This window comes from Drepanopeziza brunnea (genome assembly GCF_022702325.1).
Source record: "Drepanopeziza brunnea f. sp. 'multigermtubi' strain 214-2 chromosome Unknown ctg5, whole genome shotgun sequence".
NCBI lineage: Eukaryota > Fungi > Ascomycota > Leotiomycetes > Helotiales > Drepanopezizaceae > Drepanopeziza > Drepanopeziza brunnea.
Genome location: NW_027094068.1, coordinates 438,763 through 457,444, shown reverse-complemented (window position 1 = coordinate 457,444; position 18,682 = coordinate 438,763). Strand labels below are relative to the sequence as shown.

Here is an 18,682-nt window from a genome sequence, read left to right as displayed (position 1 = left end):
CATGAGGCCGTTGGGCCTCGGCCGCTATCGCCATGAAGCCGATAGATAGGAAACCGATAGATAGGAAGCCCGATAGATAGTGGGATGTGCTGCAGCCAGTATCATGGATGTTAAGAAATTAATGAGGGTCCCGGCGAAATGTCAATTGACTTGTCTAACGTCTTGCAGACGGTGGACAGGAGTCCCCGTTCCTGTTTGTTTCTACAAATAGAGGCGGCATGAGATGAATAGGATGAACCGGATGAAGAAGAAGGATGAAAAACTGAGAAGGATGGAAGCTGGGAAGGATGAAAAACTGAGAAGGATGAAAAGCTGAGAAGGATGAATCAACGGGCAGGGATCGTGGCGCGTTTTCCACCAAAACGACTTGGCGGCTTCTCCGCCATTGCAGCCCTACATAAACATCCATACCGATTTGTATAGTTGTACTGCTACCTATACGGATTAAGTTGTAACGGTACTATCCGTACGGATTCTCCCTGCATGCCAATACCTGGTCTGTACGTAGAGCAAAGTGAAAGCTTCTGCAAGCGAAGGCGAGCCCGGGTCCTGGCTCACTGCGTCCGAGCGTGGTAAGGAAGTCTGGGCTCTGCCCTGATACCATTCACTACAATGCTGGCAGCACGTACTACGTATGAATGATGTGATTTACGTACCGGTATGTTCAGTTGACGCAAATGGCCAGCAGCTTACGTATTTCAAGCAAGCTTGGAAATGCTCTTATTTGCAGGCGTATAATACAAATTACTTGTATTTCTTTTCTCTTCTGCGTGGCTACTAACTATCTTTGTAGCTACCTCCTTCCTTTCTCCTTTCTCCTTCCTCCTCCCTCTCTCTCTTTTCTTCCTTCTCCTCCCTCTTCTCCCTCCTCTTTCTTCTTCTCTCGTCTCTCCCTCCCTTTTCTCCCTCTTGTTCCTCTTTTCTCCTTCTTCTCTCTTCTCCGTAGCTACTAGCTACTTTTGTAGCTATCTCCTTCCTTCCTCCTTCCTCCTTCCTCCCTACTCCTTCCTCCTTCCTCTCTCTCTTTTCTTCCTTCTCCTCTCTTCCTCCTCTCCTTTGTCTTTTTCTTCTCCCCCTCCCTTTTCTCCCTCTTCTTCCTCGTTTCTTTGATTTCTAGCAATGCTACAAATATCACATACGAAATAGTTTAAGGTACGGGAACCTGGAGTGGCGATATTTGGAAAGCCCTGAGCGAGAACGTCAGAAATAATAAGCGTTTAAAAGCGCTAGCCATTAGTGCGATCGATCGATCGATCGATTTACTACGTAGTAGTAGTATGTCCCCTTTATTTACTATAGCTTGGGTCTCTCGACGCGCCGCAATCTCTTGTGTAGTCTCTTGGCTCATTCTTAGCGGAGCGTCTGAGTTGAAAGGAAGGGCGGGAGCCAAAGATCTCCGACGAGGATAGCATGCATAGACCCCGTTACGCGTATTCAATCTCTTATAAGGACATGTAACCTATGAATGCTAGCTTAAAGGCCTTTGCAGTATCACTACAACTTTGCTGGAGCGAAATGATCCTATTGCTGGCTTTGGACGTGAAGGGCGCGGCCTAGCCTTACAAAGGTGGCATTTAGTACATTCTTACTCGATCGTTCCATCCAAGGCTTCTGGGGTTTTCGAAAGCATGGCGTCCACTACTGGTACTTAAGAGGAGCAAAAATACGCTGATAAAAGGGGAAGGTCTTTCAAGGTGGTGAAAAGTCAATTCGTATTTAATTTATCAATTAGTAGTAAACGAATACCTAGAAGTATAATAGTCGACGCGATTAATAGATAAGGTTACGATGCGTAATTGTGATCCGAGGGCAATAAGCGGGGTAGTACTTGGTACATGCCCGAAATACTGTAATGTACAAACGCTGTCTGAGCCCAATTCTAGAGGTTTCCGTTGATAGGGCTCTTGTGCAAGGGGTACTACCAATGATATAACGATAACAATTCAAGCAGCATTGTTAAGTATCTAGTGTGCACAGACTAGAATTGTACGTAGTACGTAGTACATTATTTACCCCAAGTACTACGTCGCAGGCGTAAGTATTACCCCTCGAGGGTAGGGAAAACAGGGGGTTTAAAGTGGAAACTAAACTTTTAAGGCACCCTCGAGGGGTAATACTTAGGCCTGTACCGTGGTACGAAGTAAATACTCCGTTCGTAGTCACGGGCCAGAGTCTGCTGTACGGAGAATTAGGATTCTGCCTCTAGTCACCACGAGCACTTTTTTTTGGGCTAATCAATTGCTTTCGATTGAAAAGGTTAAATGCGATATTCATTTCAACTTGCATTCACCTTAAGAGAGGAAGGGACATCCTTACGGTAAACCAAAGCTCCTAAGCTCGCTTGGAGGTAAACCAAAGTTCCTAAGCTCGCTTGGAGAAATAAAGTCATCAAAGAGAATTTGGGAGATGCTGTCGAGGAGATACTACGTAGTAGTAATTGTAACAACTACTACGTCAACTACTACGTAGTTATAAAATCCATTTCATTACTCACCGAGCCAGCAATGGTTGGCGAACTGCAGAAGCCCTGGTAGAAATTAGGTTCTGGCTTAATCGTCGGCTCGCTTAAGTGGGCCTCTTTTCATCCTTTCCTTTCAGTCTTAGTCGGTAAAAGCGATTGCGGCTTTCTGCATTACTACTAGTACTTTATCGACTGTACTCCCAACACAGAGTTCTAGTAAACTCTCCTTGTATTGAGCGTGTACTACCCACAGCAAGTTCAGCACAAGGGCTCCGGCTGCCTCTTATCACGGCTCACCGCTACTCGACATTTCGATCGCGGGGTTACCATGCTCGGTTATATAGTTTTTTACATGTGTGCACAGTCCAAAGATCTTCTGTAATCCTTCGAACTATTTCGAAACTTAAATTCCTTATCAAAATACTAGTATAAAAATTTCAAATACGCCTTGGGCCATCTACGGAGGTACAGCGGTTATACGTAGTAGTAGTATAATCCCCCATGTTCTAATCCTCTATGGAAACTAGCTTAATCGGACTATACTCTCAAGGTCTCGGCTTCGTATCGCTCAGCTCGACGATAGGTAAGATCGTAAAGGTATAGCCCGGTTAAGCTAGTCGCTATAGTGGATCAGAACATGGGGGATTATATTAAGTACGTACGTAGTAGTACTACTACGTACTTGCGTAGTATAACCGCTGTACCTCCTTAAGCTCCGTGCAATTTTATTAGCTTCGATTAAAGCAATCATTGCAGAGCATTAAATTGCATGCAAGGCAAATTTTTCGCAATTTACTAGTACGTATTCACCTCTCTTTTTGGCTTCCCTTGAACTTGTACCAATAACAACTTTCGGTATGCCTTTTACTAGCAAAGTTTACCAGAAGAAGAAGATGCACTACTAAGTACTGTAGTACGTACTACGTAAAGCTTTGCGGCGATAATATCAGTTCGTGGCTGAAGAAGGATATATAGCCTTTGATTATTAGGACTCTCCTACGGCGATAAGTACTACAGTACTGAGCAAAATGTAGTCAATTACAGCTTGCACAAATAGCATTTGCTTATTCTTCCAGATAGTGATTCCTTATGCTTCTCTATGCCATCGCTATACAGCACCAAGTAAGCGTTAATAAGAGACTGGTCGAGAAAGAAGAAAGCTTATGGCTGCCAAGACTTTAAACCAATAAGCTGAGTGACGAGGTCATCGCGGGATTGATCAGCTGTATCGCAAGAATTCATTACAAGCTATCTCCTTCTCCATTCGAAGTATAAAGTGATTCTGTAAAGCAGTGGTTGTGATTCTATTATAGTCATATGCTACGGATTCTACGCGTAAGGACGCGTTGGATTGACGTTGGGTAACTCACGCTTTAGTGGCTTTGCGCACGGACGTGGTAGGAATACAGCCGACCGGATATTAGAAATAAGTAAACAATGAATGGAGCTATAATATTTAATTTCAATACTCAAAGAGAGCATATTTACGTCGATTGATGCATCCAAATTTTAATATCATAGCTCTTTTCGTTATTAACTTATTCAATTGATACGTAGTGAAAAAAACAATACAGTTTTCGATTTTAGAAAGAAAAGTCTATGTTTTTGAATATCAATCGTGTTTTTTTAAAATAAAAAATTGACATTTCAAAAGAGCTTAACTACGCGGACTCGTGCATCTAATTTTCATTACAATAGCTCCATTCATTCTTGACGTATTCTTAAAACAATTCGCGATCTTCGATAGAAATTCAATAACATTGATTTTCTTTCACAATTTGCGATTCAAATAACTTCATAACGAAGAGAGCCATACTATCAAAACTTAGATGCATCACTCGACGTAATTAAGCTCTTTCCAGGTATCAAAGAACTAATATTACAGCTCTATCCGTTACTTTATTATTCCTAATGTAATACAGAAATCCGCATTTGCTTCCGATCCGTAATCGCTTCTACCGACGGAAAGGATGAAAGGAGGCCCATCTAAGCGAGCCGACGATTACAGTTCTTTCATCTAAACTAGTGACTCTCATCCCATATTCCGGTAAGTACTACTAGGTATCAATCTGTTACTATCTCTTGTCTACTTTTATAGATAATCCATAAGTTCATATCTCTTCAGTCTTCAGTCCTGCTGCAGTTAGCCGACGGATTAAACTTATCGATCCTCTCAATCATTGCTTCATCTACGGAGAGTCAAGCATTGCCAACACACATGCACGTTCTTTCCAGCTATCCTCTAACATAGCTCAGCAGACATTCTCACCGAGCACCGCCCGAAGAGAAGGGATACCTACTACTTCCCACATCGATCCTCCCCTTTTTGCCATCTCGCTTAATTAGTCCATGCGCTAAGATATCGCCGGCCCGGCTGCTGGCTGCCCGGGATATTCTCCAAGCTCAAGCTCTTGCACACAAACTTGAGAGCTCTGCGGGAGTATCTCAACCTCTCAAAGCCACCTGTTTCGAACAGGTTAAGCTAGGATTTGCAACAAGTGCATAGTTCCTCATCTCGATTTACCTCAAGACTGGATCTCCCCACAAAAAGATTTATTGCTGGTTTAATAAAGATGTGAGTAGTCTGTTGCAAATACTGTCTGAATCGACATCGAAAGGCGATCCCTCTCTCGATATGGTCCTAAATGGAAGATCCAAACGCAAGTTCAATCAGGCGCCAGTGCTGATGGCTGGCTGTGCTGCGTGCGGTAGGTTGTAGCTGTCCAGTAGTCGGCCGCAGCTTGATTGACTAAGTGCAGACGACGCCCATGTATGTATGAATTTCGAAGATGCATTTGCTTCTTTCTCGCTGAGCATGCTACGCAGCGTCTTACGAGTACATGATGGATCCGCCAAGTGGCACGGACTATTTTGAAGGCCAGCCACCGACCCTTCCCAGGATGCTACAGCCCGGGTCAGAGAGCGACGACGATATAACTTCAGCGCGTAGCTCCGACGCTCTGTCCGATTCTGGATCTGCATCCGAGTCTGATGCCGGATCGGAGGACGAGGAGCAAGACCTGATCGAAAAGCTGGTTGAAAGCGCCGGAAGCGAAATCTTCGAACTCGTCAACGAGATCGACTCCGCCATCTGCCCACCCTGCATCAACATCATCAGCGCATTCTCTAATGGTTCCGTGCCGATTATGACCCGCGAGAAGCGATCCGAGTCTTCGCTTCTCCATCACAAGACCGTAAAAGGGCTGGTCGAGTGCAGCACGACTTGCGGGATATGCGCGTTGATCCTGCATGTGTTGGACCTCAGCGGCGCGCAGTTTGACACGCTGAGAAAGCCTTTGACCGCTGCTGAGCGAGAATTGTCTCGACTCCGATGGAGGGATCGCGATATTGTTACAGAGTCCTTGGCGAAATCGGAGAAGTTCTATTGGAAGCGGGAGCTGTGGAGAGTGCTTACGAATTCCATCAAGCCGTGTTTGAGAAAACACGAGGGGGAACTGGTATCATCGACGACTATGGCTTCGGGAAAGATGCTATAATCAATGCATCCGGCGCCCGAGAGAATATGCTGGCAAAATGGGCAGCCGGGCTGTATGCGCAGAAACCAGCTACGCAGCGGAGGGTTTGAGGGATCGAGTGACCTTGGGGAAATACGCTTACAGGCTGAAGGAAGTCTACGGATATAGAGACTAGGCCGTGGATTTACAGGTCATCTGGCACAAAGAGATGCTCTGCTCGTGTATTTGCTCCCAAAGGTCGGAAAATATTCCTCCTCACTTGATAGTGCCTAGCTGATTGTATATATGCTAGCCAATTTCCAGCCAGAACTTGGGCAGGCCTGTTCAATCTAGTGCCAACTCGACGGACACACTGTCACTCATGAGCCGTTTTCCGATTGTGTTCGCAACCATCCTGAGTGTGCAGGCTCTTCTATATCGCCTAGTATGAATTACGTTCTTCCAACAAGGGTCGTTGGTGTTGGTCTGACCACCGATTCTACCCCCAAATTTTTTACGACGGTCCCCAAGCGCGGTAGGACCTTGAACTACAAGTGGGGCCAGGTCGATTTAGTTAGGACCGTAGTGGATAATTTTGCAGAATTACAGCATGGAATCGAGTTTTCGGCCTTACCAGCAACATTCCCAGATGCCATCACTATAAATCAGCACCTTGGCCTGCGTTATCTCTGGATCGACTCATTATGCATCATACAGAACTCACCTGAAGACTGGCTGAAGGGCGCGGCCAGCATGCCGAACATATATCGAAACTCTTATATCACCATCGCTGCAGCGACTACCGAAAATTGCAACGGGGGTATATTTGTCGAGAGGGCATGTGTTCCCAATTCCAGGCCCGCGATACTACCTGTACAAGTCGCATCACAGGAGAGCCATTTTCCGATTCGTTTCGATGTTCCATTTGGTAAAGACATGACGAGCAAAGAGACGGATTCTCTCCAGTCCCGGGCTTGGTGCATCCAAGAATCGCTGCTCAGTCACTGTCTTTTGCAATTTGACGCACTTCAAATGTCACACACTTGCCTGCGACATGGCTTGGTGGAATTAGAGAGATGCAACCGGTTCTTGCTCGGGAGGAAAGAAACACTTTCTTGGCACATTCTGAATATCGCAAGCACGGTCTCTCTATCGGAGACTCTGCGATGGTCCATAGGATGATAATCAGTTGGTATGATATCTTGTATAACTACACGCGTCGAGATCTCACCTTCCCAAGCGAAAAACTTGTCGCGATCGCCGGTATCGCGAATATCGTTGGAAGACGTATCCACGGTAGCTACTTTGCTGGACTGTGGGAAAACGACATGCCTCGTGCCCTTCTCTGGTCTCCATACGAAGAAGAGACTCTCCCTCATAGATGTGAGCTTGACGGATCCAGCTGTCGACCCACAATCCCTCAGCCTTACAGCTCTCTATCGGCTCTGGGTCTTGGCTTAGACCAAGATGGGAGGAGCAAGCAGTGGCGCTACTGCACGCAAACTGACGAGAATTTAAGGCAATGAGACGCAAAGCGACGGTCTAGATCGTGGCCTTGCATGCAAGATAATCTCGCGGTGAATTCGCTTTGGCATGTGGAGGATTGCTTGCCTTTCCAATCTTGCTTGGAGTTCGAAACCCATCCTAAAGATCAGGTCAGGTCATGACATTGCAATAATATTCAGCCTCAAGCCAGCTGTTACAAGCTCAATTGACCTCTGCTGGTAGATCACTATTTCCATATGATTATAGAGAAAACCAGCTCCAGCCTCTAAGTGTGTTTAAAATTCCGGGGGAAAGCCTAGCCGAGACTATCTATTGTGTACCACCTGCCTCTACGGACAGACATACTTGCATCGCTCCTGGGACTCATCGGAAAAAGAACAAAAGACGATTTTGAATTCCAGATCAAGGGAACGAGCCCTGCCCGTCGCGATGTTCCCTCGTGGGTCTCGAAGGTCGTATCAGTCCACTTTTGCCAGTGGACCGTCCGGCTCCCAGTGAGAACCCTGTGTAGCGAGCGGCGAGCCACATATGATATGTTTCTCCCACGGGACAAAAACCTTTATTTAGGATCCCCCGAGTCACACAGCATTATCATTATGTGTCTGTCTGTCCGGACTCTGGACCGCCTAGCTGCTACTTGCTTCACTTGGGGAAGTGGTTCCCGTATCTGCATCCAATCCGGCATGAGTATTTTCTCGGTACTCGGACCTATATAGGTACCCAGGTGCGTCGAGAGATCTGCAGATCAGACTCATATCTAGTACCACGCCGATACGGTCCAGTCACCTGGGTATCTGTTCCGATGTGGTGTGATAGGCCGCGGCGAGACAGACGTACATACCGCGCGCTGATACTGCTGCAAATCATCCTTGGCAAATATCAGTATCGGGACTCCCCAGGAAAACTGAAAAGCCCGTAGCGCCCAGATCAAAGCTTGTCTGTGTGGAGCTCATCGAGATTTTAGCTATCACGTAACTCATTTCTGCCTTTTTCATTATGGACACGGCAACAGACATCGCGCGCATGGGCAAAGTCTCGGATAAGACTGTCGACAAGTCGGCTACGACGAGCTCCGTCGAATCGGCCGAAGCCCAGGGCTTCGACCTGAAAGCCACGAAGAAACTGGTGCGAAAGATAGACTGGCACCTCATCCCCTTCTTGTCCTTGATCTACCTGTACGTCGGGCCACGATAGTGACATCTGGGGGCTTCAAAGAAAAAGACTAATACGAGAACTTCTAACCAAGACTCTGCTTCCTGGACCGCACCAACATCGGGAATGCGAGACTCGACCACCTGGAACAGGACCTCCATCTGCAGGGGATCCAGTACAATGACTGCCTCGCCATCCTGTTCCCCTTCTACATCGCCGCGGAGATCCCCAGCAATATCATGATGAAGAAGCTGCGGCCCAGCATCTGGCTGACCTTTATCATGCTTTTCTGGTCCGTCGCAATGATCTGCCAGGGCTTCGTGAAGGACTATTCCGGTCTGATGGCGACGAGAGTGTTCCTGGGCATATTCGAGGGCGGGCTCTTCCCCGGCGTCAACTACTACATCACGAACTGGTACCCGCGGCACGAGTGCGGCTTCCGCATGGCTCTGTTCTTCTCGGCCGCGACACTGGCGGGCGCCTTCGGAGGGATCCTGGCCAGAGGCATCTCGGAGATGGACGGTGTCGGTGGAGTTGCTGCATGGGCATGGATCTTCATCCTCGAAGGCCTTCTCAGTATCCTCGTCTCGTTCTCGGCCTACTGGGCGATCAACGACTATCCGGCTACGTGCGATTCCGGTATTCCCGTCGCTTGGACATGGCTAACGCGACCCAGAGCTAAGTTCCTCAGCACCGAGGAGCGTGCAGAGGTTGAACGTCGCATCGCCGCCGACCATGGGAACCTCTCGAATCACTTCGCGTACAAATATGTGTTTCAAGCCATCAAAGATTGGAAGATATATAGTGAGTACGGCTCCATGGCTGTCTCTTATCCGAGAGGGAGACCTCCGGCTCAACCCCGCTATCCTCTGGAAGAACCGTTGAGACTCATTCTAACTTCTCGCACAGTTGTAAGGACACTCGGCGCAGCCGCCCGTTTCCCTCTACCCAGTGTTTCAGGAGTAGAGACTTTCTCCTGAGGCTACTCTGGAGACACTCAAAGGGAACGAAAATTTGCTGACCACAGGAGCATCCAGCACATGCTCATCTGCATGTCGGGCTTCTGTCCCATCTACTCCTTCGCCCTGTTCCTGCCGACCATCATCAAGCACATGGGATACACCAACAACCAAGCCCAGCTGATGAGCGTACCCCCCTACGTGATCGCCTGCTTCTTCACCATCGTGGCGAGCTGGCTCGCCGACCGCGTCAAGCAGCGCGGCGTGTTCATGCTGGGCTTCCAGCTCGTCGCCATCAGCGGGTTCGCGCTGCTGGCGGGATCCGTCCAGCCCCGGATCCAGTACGCGGGGACCGTCCTGGCCGCCATCGGTAAGTCCACCGTCCACACCCCACCGGCAAGCTAGCATATTCCGTGGTCTCCTGTCCCGCGGGCGGCTCACAGCGTCCCCCTCCAGGCATCTACCCCCAGATCCCCCTCGGCCTGGCCTGGAACGGGAACAACATCGGTGGCAGCCTGAAGCGAGGCACGGGCATCGCCATGCAGGTCATGGGCGGCAACTGCGGAGGCATCATCGCCTCTTACGTCTACCTCACGCGCGATTCACCACGGCACGTATCGACGAACCGCTCATCTCTTTTCTCTCCTCCCCTCTCTCTCCCCCCCCCCCCCCCTCTCTCTCCCTCCCGCCGCAGCGCTAACCCCCCCCACCGCGACCCAGCTTCATCAAAGGCCACTCCCTCCTCATCGCCATCATCAGCACAGCCTTCTTCCTCACCCTCTTCCTCACCCTGCACCTCCGACGCGAGAACGCGCGCCGGGACCGCCGCGCGCGGGAGATCACCCCCCCCTCCCGGGGGTACTCGGCCGCGGAGCAGCAGGCGCACGCCGAGGTCGCGGACGACGCGCCCTGGTTCAGATATACGGTCTGAGACGAGGACAAGGACAAGTCGGTGCGCGTTTGGCTTTCAGTGGGGCGGGGAGCGGACGAGGAGAGATCGAAAGAGAGAGATCAAATAAGCAAGAGAGATCAAAAAAAAGAACACGGCTTTTCCATGCGCGCGCGACATCCGCCGACGGACAACCTACTACCTACCTACCTACCGTATCAGATCTCACGATCGCGTTTGGGCCTCGCGTCTTGGATCGAGACGAAGAGGGGGCTTGAGGTTTGGGTTTTCTCGTGCTGTGTGTGTGTGCTAGGTGGTGGATGAGAGATGCGACGAAAGCTTTTTTTTTGGGGGGGGGGGGGGGGGGGGGATCGGTAGCAGGTCATATATACAATACAATACAATACGTACAAACCACTCACTACATCTCTCTTCGTTTGATTCTTCAGAATGGTATTTCATGTTGGGTATGAGGTTATGTGATGGGGATTGGTGGTGGAGGCTTTGAGTCGAGACGGGATTTTTTGAGTTGGAGAAGAGAGGGGTTGAGGGGGGGGGAGAGTTGGAAAAGGGGATTGGGGATGTGGTTGGTGGTGGTATGTGTAGGGAGGTAGGGAGGGGTTGTTGGGGGTTGTTAGGGGTTTTTGTGTGTTTGTTTGTTTGTGTGTATGTGTGTGTGTGTGTGTGTGTGTGTGTGTGTGTGTGTGTGTGTGTGTGAGGAAGGGGAGTTTGGGTAATGGGGGGAAGAGGCTGGCGCTTTAGATGAGAAGAAGGTATCGCTTGGAGAAGTTGATACGGATGAGATGGAGGCCCATTTAAGCGAGCCGACGATGACATGGCTTGTGAATGAATGGATGGTACGGGTAATGGGCGCTCGGGCGCATGGGCCGCTGGGTAGGGGCTATATGTTACCTCGCATTGGAGAGAGCTTCTATAGAGACAACGGTCCTTCCGACAAGCTATTCTAGCTATTCAGCTAGACGCCGACCCTTCGTCGGCTTCAGGCGCCATTCGCCGTCCTCGATCCTCCTCTCAGGCCATCTCAGCTCATCGCCAGATCCGATGATGACGTCCACCTTGTGTATCCGCTTCCCCATCTCCACGGCCACCTTCACGGACGCCGAGACGGAGAGCCCACTGCGCAGCCATCGAGAGATCCGGTCCGCTTTCCTGCCAATCCCAATCTCCCGCGCGCCGGGGAATTCCGCGCCCGACAAGCGCTGAGAGGGATTGAGCGGTAAGACGATGTCGACCCACAGCCGGTGATCCGTCATCCCGATGGCGAGATCGAAGACGCCAAAGTCCTCGTTCGTGAAGAACAGCTCGGTGATCTCGCCGTTGCGCACGCTTCGGCGCACGAGAGGTGCGGCGACGTCCTCCTGCGTCCAGCGCACGACGTCCTCGGGCGTCGATCGCTGCGACGGATGGAAGCCGCACTCGAGCAGCGCGAGGGTGGGAACGGAAATCTGCTCTAGCGGCCACGGGTCCCGCTCCGCAGGAGACGGCTGTCGCGGCTGGAGACTCGGCTGCTGCGGGAAGAAGATGATCGTCCGGTGGCCAAAGAGGGGCTTCCGCGCCTTGTAACTGAACATCTGGTTCGATCGCCGGCCTTCCCACTCGGGAGTCTGAAAGAGCCCCTCGCTCGCCAGCCCCGATCCGGATTTCGTGACCTGGAGGGTGATGAAGTGGTCATCTTTGCCCGCCCCCTTCGCACAGTTCAGAGGCGCCAATTGCACGTCGTAATCCGCATCTGGCCCCTGCAAGAGGATCAGCTCCATCCGCAGCCCTCTGCTGGTCATGGCATGGGGCGGCCGCGCAGCATCGAACACAGCTCTGCGCACGTCACCTGACCGTGCGAAATAAGCCGGAGCGTCGGCCAGCAGGCCTCCGCCGCCCATATGATGGCTCCATGCGAAAATGGACTCGTCGTCCGTCTTGCCGATGATCTCCTGCTGCAGGCGGAGGAAAGCGTTCGCTGCGCCCTCTCCGTACAGTATCGGCATGTTGACGTCGAAAAGGCCCATCAAGCAATAGGCCTCGTCTTCCGCCCGCGTCGTCGCCCGGCCCGCGGCCCAGGACATCTTCTGCGCCACGCACGCGTCTTGGAAATCAAACAGGTGGGTGATGCTGGTGATCACCACGATCAGGTCCTCGAGGCTCGACTTGGTCCCGATCTCCGTCCAGTCCCGGGCGTAGAACTCCACCCGTGGCGGCGCGAGCAGCTCCTGCAGCGTCCAGCCCCGACGGAACCACCTGCTCTGCCGAAAGCCGGAGCCGGGCTCGAAGGGGTCCTCAAGCGCCGACGGGACATCAGACAGGAAGACGTAGCACACCTGCGCGTCCCGGTACCAGGCGAACATGGCATTGATCGCCTCCGACACTTCGGCGCCGCAGCTCCGGTCGATGCAGCAGGTGTCTATCCACTGCCCGAAATAGTCAACATCTCACTTTCAAGGTTTCTTTCTTTTCATTCTTTCCTCTTCGCACATCAGTGATCTTTCTTCCTTTTTTTCTTTTTTTTTTTCTGCGTGCTCAGTAGTCGCGTGATTGAAGAGGGAAGGCGGGACATATGTGTGTAAAAGGAACGTACTATATATTCCCAGCCGTCGCGCGCGGCTTGCGAGCAACAGCCGATTATCTTTATCCAGCCCGCCCTCTCCGGCCCCAGTCCGCTCTGCATGTCGTGGAAAGTCACCTCGCCGTCCTCCCACCGATGAGAAAGGATTGCATACAGCGGGACATCCCGGCCCGGAAAGTCGTGCAGAAGCAATGTCGAGGTGTTGATTAATCGCATCATGCTGTATGTATGTATGTATACATGTATATATTTGTATATACATACATGTATATATATATATATATATATATATATATATATTCACGCGGCTCGGCTCGGACCGGTGCTGAGCGAGAGAGAAAAAAAAGGGGTGAGGGGGAGAGGGGGAGAGAACTCGCTCAGCAAGTAACAAGCGAGGTCTCTCTCTTTTCTTTTTTCCCTTTGGAATCAAACAGACGAGAAGAGATTCGCGGCCGGGAAATGCATCGCCAGTGGGAAGCAGCGGACGAGAAGGACAGATTCCAAAGAGTATCGGTAGGTAGGTATGCCCAAAGGTTGAAGGAAGGCAGGAGGCAGAGGAGGAGGAGGAGGAGGAGGAGGAAGGAAGGAAGTGGAGATGCTGCACGCTGCAGGAAGACGTGGTGCGAGCGAGCCAGGGGCCCTGCCGGATCCCATTTCAAGCGAGCTGCGAGCCATCCGTATAGGTACCGCTACACATAGTAGTACTACCTACCGGTATACCCCTTTTCGGCGGTGACTGGGTGAGTTGTACCGGTAGTATATCCCGTTCGCCCACCGCACGATCATCCACGGGGGCTGGGAAAGGACAGACCTCGTCGGCCGGGCGCGTGCAGTAGGAAATAGGAAATAGGAAATAGGAAATACGTAGCGCGTAGGTGCGGTGCCACTTGGTGTATCCCAAGTCCTCGGAATCGGAAACTCGACAGGCGGAAGGAAGGTTTGCGGGTGCGAGTCGCGGGCGGGCGTAGCGAGCACGTGTGTGCTTTGGAAAGTGGTCTTTTCTTTGGATGCATACGGAGTAGGTTGTGCGTATGGGAAAGTTACGTATATATATATATATATATATATATATATATATAAAATATATAGATTCATGTAAATCGAAGAATAACAACTGGAGTTGGATTGGAATATATATTGATACAGTACCTAGGTAGGTACAGTAGGTACCGGTACAGCAGTAGGAAAGCGTGCCGCTCTTATCTCTCTCTCTCTCTCTCTCTTGTCGCGGGGCAGTCAGTTACCGGTACTACCGTACCTACCGTATATCAAGCACTACAAAAGTATCAATCAATCAACCAAGCACCTAAGTACCGTAACCCCTAAACACCACCCATCATCCACCCCCCCTCAAACCCACCCACCAAACCAACCCACCGCCCCCATCCCGCAAATACCGCCCACCCGTCTGCAAAAAACAAACAAGCAAACCAACCCACCTTACAACACAACACCATACCTTCTACCTTCTACCTTCTACCTTCTACCTTCTACCTTCTACCTTCTACACAACAGCACATACCACTACAGCATATACATCCAGGCTGAAAAAAGCAAAGCCAAAGCAAAAGCAAAAGCAAAACCAAAACCAAGAAAGGGTTCGCGACTACTACCTACCGGTACCTAGCTTCACTCACTCACTACTTACTGTACTACTAGCTTCAGAACACGACGCGGCTTGGCAGAGGCCCCCCGCTTTTTCCTGCCCTGGCAACGCGCGCGCCGTTCATGTGGCGTAGGTATCTATCTACCTAGGTATATAGGTACCGTTATCGTTTCTAGGTATCGTATCTAGGTGTCGTACCTACGTACCTACGTATCAGGATAGACAGACAGACGGATGGGTGGATGGATGGATGGATGGATGGATGGATTCGAGAGGCGTTTGATAGGTATGTATGTAGGTACGGTATCTATCTAACATCATCACGCCCTGCGGGGGCGCGGCTCTGAGTGAGTGAGTGAGTGAGTTGAGTCAATGAGCGCGTCTCCTTAGGGAAATACTACTAAGGCGCGTCTCGTCTGGTCCAACTATGCTAGCCGGATCAGGCTAGGGAAGGAAACAACAGATGGCTGATCTACCTAATGCAGTTCATGCATGCATGCATGCATGCAAGCATTTGTTTGTTTGTTTATTTATTTATTTATTTACTCTGGTCTCTGCGATGGCCTGCTGCGAGTACCGACGGCGCGTCTCTTCATTCTCTTTGACTATTGATCCAGTGTAAACACTGGAACTTCGTCCTTGCTCGCTCACTTCTTGCTTCTCTTTCACCAACAAGTGTTGGAGAGTCACGGATCAGTTGATTCATTGTTGACATTTGACGCGGATTACCCACCGACCCCTCCCTACCATGGCTGACCTCGACCACCCGACGATAGTCGTCGACAATAATAACAAGAACAACGACGACGATGACCGCCCTCTCTCAGTCCGGCGCCAACGCCGCAGCAGCGCAGGACTGAAGGCCTCTTCTTCAAGCCCACGACGGTTACCAAGGGTCTACGGCATCGCCACACCACCACAGACACCCAAACGCAGCAAGAAAAAGGTCCGCTTCTCAGACTCCGACTTGGATCCTGGAGTAGCAGCCATCGCATCATCATCATCCGACTACTCCCCGTCGGGTCTGACACCGTTCATCAGGCGCACCACCCTCTCGATCTCCTCGCGCAAACCCAAACAACCGCGAGGATCCCAGTCGAGAAGACGCCTATCAACCTCATCGTCATTATCATCTACGCCTGGCCGGCGGCTGTGGCAGGGCGATGGTGGCACGCCTGCTGCATCTGGCACGCTGCAGTTCGCGCCTCTGCGTCAGGTGCTCGCGGGTCGTGTCCAGCGACGGCTGCGGCGGAATGGGCTGAGCGAGGAGGTCAATATCATCGAGTGGGATCGTCGCCGCGAGGCGAAGAAGCGGCGCGAAGAAGTAGAGAGGTTGACGGAGGAGCTGGCGCTGAAGGATGTGGAAGTCCGGTCTCTCCGCCACGACAACGCCGATATGATGGCGTCGCAACTCGGGAGCGGATCTGGCGTTCGGGGCCTTGCGGGTCCTGATACCACGGCAGCTAAAGTCCTTGTGCTCGAGCGGGAGATTCGTTTTCTGAAGGAGGAGCTGCGGCGGAGGGAGCAGGATGGGGATACGGTGGTGGTAGTTGCGGAGGAGGGAGAAGCTGAGGAGACGGAAGTGGATTGGACGGTGGCGGCACGGGATCCGTATGCTGTCGATGATTTTGACGACGTTGATGATGTTGATGTTGATGACGGTGATGATGGCGACGAGATGATGATTACGAATTACGACCAGGACGATGGGTTTCAGGATATGTCTGGCCAGGATGAGATCATGACGACGCCGACGCGGCTCAATACTTCGTTCCTATCGCCGCCCTCCACGATGCCGAACACACCGTGCAATTTGGCCGCCGGCACTCAACACTCCCTGCCGCCCATCCCGGACCCCGAGAATGCAAGCTTGGAAGGCCAGTTGCTGAACCTGCAGGAGGAGATCCAGAAGCTGAACCGAGCGATTGCGTTGCAGGAGGACCACCACGATCGCCTCGCGCAGAAACTCTCCCCCTTTCTGACCAGCGACGAGAGCCCCGACCACACAGCTCTCGACTCAGCGCTCGACACCGTCTTGACCTCCCTCGCCCTGTCCGAGTCCCGCTCCCTGGAACACGAGACCGCCTTCTCCGCCCTGGCAACCGAGATCTCCGCCCTCGGCTTCTCCCGCCCGGGATGCAGCCCCGACGCCGCCCTCGAGAGCATTGCGTCCCGGTTCCGCCAAGCGCGGCTCGAGCTCGAGTACCTCAGCCCAGGAGAGACGCCGACGGGCTTCGCGAACGACCAGCTGCTGGGCCTGCTGGTGAGCCGCGTCCGGGTGCTGATGGAGAAGGTGAAGGCCAGGGACGCGAGCATCGATCAGTACCACGCACAGGAGGTCCTGCTGCGGCAGCAGTTGAATGACCGCGTGAGCGTGCTGGACACGGTCAAGGCCGAGCTCAGCCTCGCCACCCGCGTCGTTGGCGACCTCCGCGCCGAACTCGACGAGCAGGCCGTCGACGGCGAACGGCTGCGTGCTGCGCTGGACGGGTACCGCGACGAGGTCGCTGGGCTGGAGCGCCTGATCGAGCGGATCGCGAACGAAGACGGGCTGCGCGGCGAGATCCGCGCGCTGCAGCGGAGGATGATGGAGAATGACGAGACGCAACCGCAGCAGCAGCAGCAGCAGCAGCACGAGGAAGCTACTCATGCCTGCAACGCAGGCACCGATACCGAGATGCTGCTGCTGGCGGAATTCGAGCAAAGGTTCACGGGCGCGCAGCACGCGGCGGCGGGACTGAGGGCGGAACTTGCAGCGCTGGCTGCGAGCCAGGCGGCGACGGTTGCGGAGAAGGATGCCGCGATCGAGCAAGTCTCGACACTCCGCGGTGAGCTGGAGCGCGTCAACGGGTCGCTCCAGACGGCCCACGCGACCATCCTGTCGCTGCGCAGCGAGAATCGGGAGCTGGCGGGCACGGTGTCACGGGGACGGTTCGTCGTCACGGACATGCTGAAGCAACTTGGTCGTGCGCAGGAGATGGGCGCGGGTTTTCTCGATGCTGATCTTGGTGTTGGTGGTGATTTCGATGGCGAGGGTGCTGCTGGGGAGACGGGCTTGGTTCGGGGTGACAGAGCGCAGAGTGAAAGCCCTGCCGTTGCTGCTGTAGTTGGAGCGAACGGGGGCCTGTTTGATGCTGGGTTGGCGAGACGCGGTAGTAGAGGGGAGGGGGTGGATGGGGGGAAGAGGAAGAAGAGGAGGTATGATAGTGGTCTGGGTTTTCTAGCCGAGGAGGATGAAGAAGGGGAGTGAGTGATGTGAGTGATGTGAGTGATATGGGTGATGTGGTGGAGTAGGGGATTTGAGCCCTGTTCTGTTCCTGAATCCTTACTGTATGTATTCAGTCATACTTCAGAGGAGGAAAAGTATGTGAGGTGAGGTTACATTCTTCGAAGCTCCTCTCTCTGAGAGAGTCTATGTAGCCCCGAAGGTGGGACATGCCCTCTATCTCAGCCTGATGGCCTCAGGCTGTCACAAGGGTCTAGGTATAGATGCTGAACTCTTTCCGTTTGTATAGAATTTGATATCCTTCACACTTTAGGCCAACTTCATAATAGAATTGTGCAGGTGGTCTCTTCTTGTATGTATGAAAGACCTGTTGAGTGAAGAGTAGATCGTCTGGATGCCGTCTCTATACTCTCATAACAGCTTGCTTCTTCAACGCGACGTCGAGTCGAGTCACGACAATGAATCAATCAATCATATCATGTCGTATCTGAAAAAATCAAATGAAGCGGGCTAAGAAAACTAATTAACTAGCAACGGAGTATACGTTTATTAAGCGAGATTTTCATCAAGGACCATATCCAAAGAAGAAAGTGCTCCCCCCCTCTTTAACAAAGTATAACCTTCCGTCACTAACAACAGCTTTTGAATCTGGATTGACTAAGCGATAAATACGTATGAAGCAGAATTCACAAAATCGAATTTCTTGTGAGTGACGCTAGTTTTCGTAGTTGGGGTGGTGGTTCTATCCAGTCTGCCGCGCGGGGAGATCGATCGATTGCTTACGGTGTCAGTACATCCATACGAAGTAGATACACCAACATGGATAGATCAATCAAACCAACCCTTCCCC

General features: G+C 51.8%; 4 protein-coding genes across 4 annotated transcripts; 3 read left to right on the top strand and 1 right to left on the bottom strand.

Annotated features, from left to right (window-relative positions):
• Window positions 1-5,096: 5,096 nt before the first annotated feature.
• On the top strand, window positions 5,097-5,958 carry L3040_003593 (uncharacterized protein; the record flags this gene model as incomplete). The annotated part of the gene is made up of 3 exons (XM_066156476.1): window positions 5,097-5,164; window positions 5,221-5,231; window positions 5,288-5,958. The coding sequence occupies 3 exons, from the start codon at window positions 5,097-5,099 to the stop codon at window positions 5,956-5,958; spliced, it is 750 nt and encodes a 249-aa protein (XP_066012060.1).
• A 2,460-nt stretch (window positions 5,959-8,418) lies between these two features.
• On the top strand, window positions 8,419-10,464 carry L3040_003592 (uncharacterized protein; the record flags this gene model as incomplete). The annotated part of the gene is made up of 6 exons (XM_066156475.1): window positions 8,419-8,597; window positions 8,669-9,202; window positions 9,251-9,485; window positions 9,612-9,903; window positions 9,990-10,143; window positions 10,254-10,464. 6 exons carry the CDS (start codon window positions 8,419-8,421, stop codon window positions 10,462-10,464), a joined length of 1,605 nt encoding a protein of 534 aa, XP_066012059.1.
• Window positions 10,465-11,390: 926 nt separating this feature from the next.
• On the bottom strand, window positions 11,391-13,219 carry L3040_003591 (uncharacterized protein; the record flags this gene model as incomplete). Its single annotated transcript, XM_007293641.2, has 2 exons — window positions 11,391-12,845; window positions 13,013-13,219. 2 exons carry the CDS (start codon window positions 13,217-13,219, stop codon window positions 11,391-11,393), a joined length of 1,662 nt encoding a protein of 553 aa, XP_007293703.2.
• Window positions 13,220-15,354: 2,135 nt separating this feature from the next.
• On the top strand, window positions 15,355-17,856 carry L3040_003590 (uncharacterized protein; the record flags this gene model as incomplete). Its single annotated transcript, XM_007293640.2, has 1 exon — window positions 15,355-17,856. The coding sequence occupies one exon, from the start codon at window positions 15,355-15,357 to the stop codon at window positions 17,854-17,856; it is 2,502 nt and encodes an 833-aa protein (XP_007293702.2).
• Window positions 17,857-18,682: the final 826 nt, after the last annotated feature.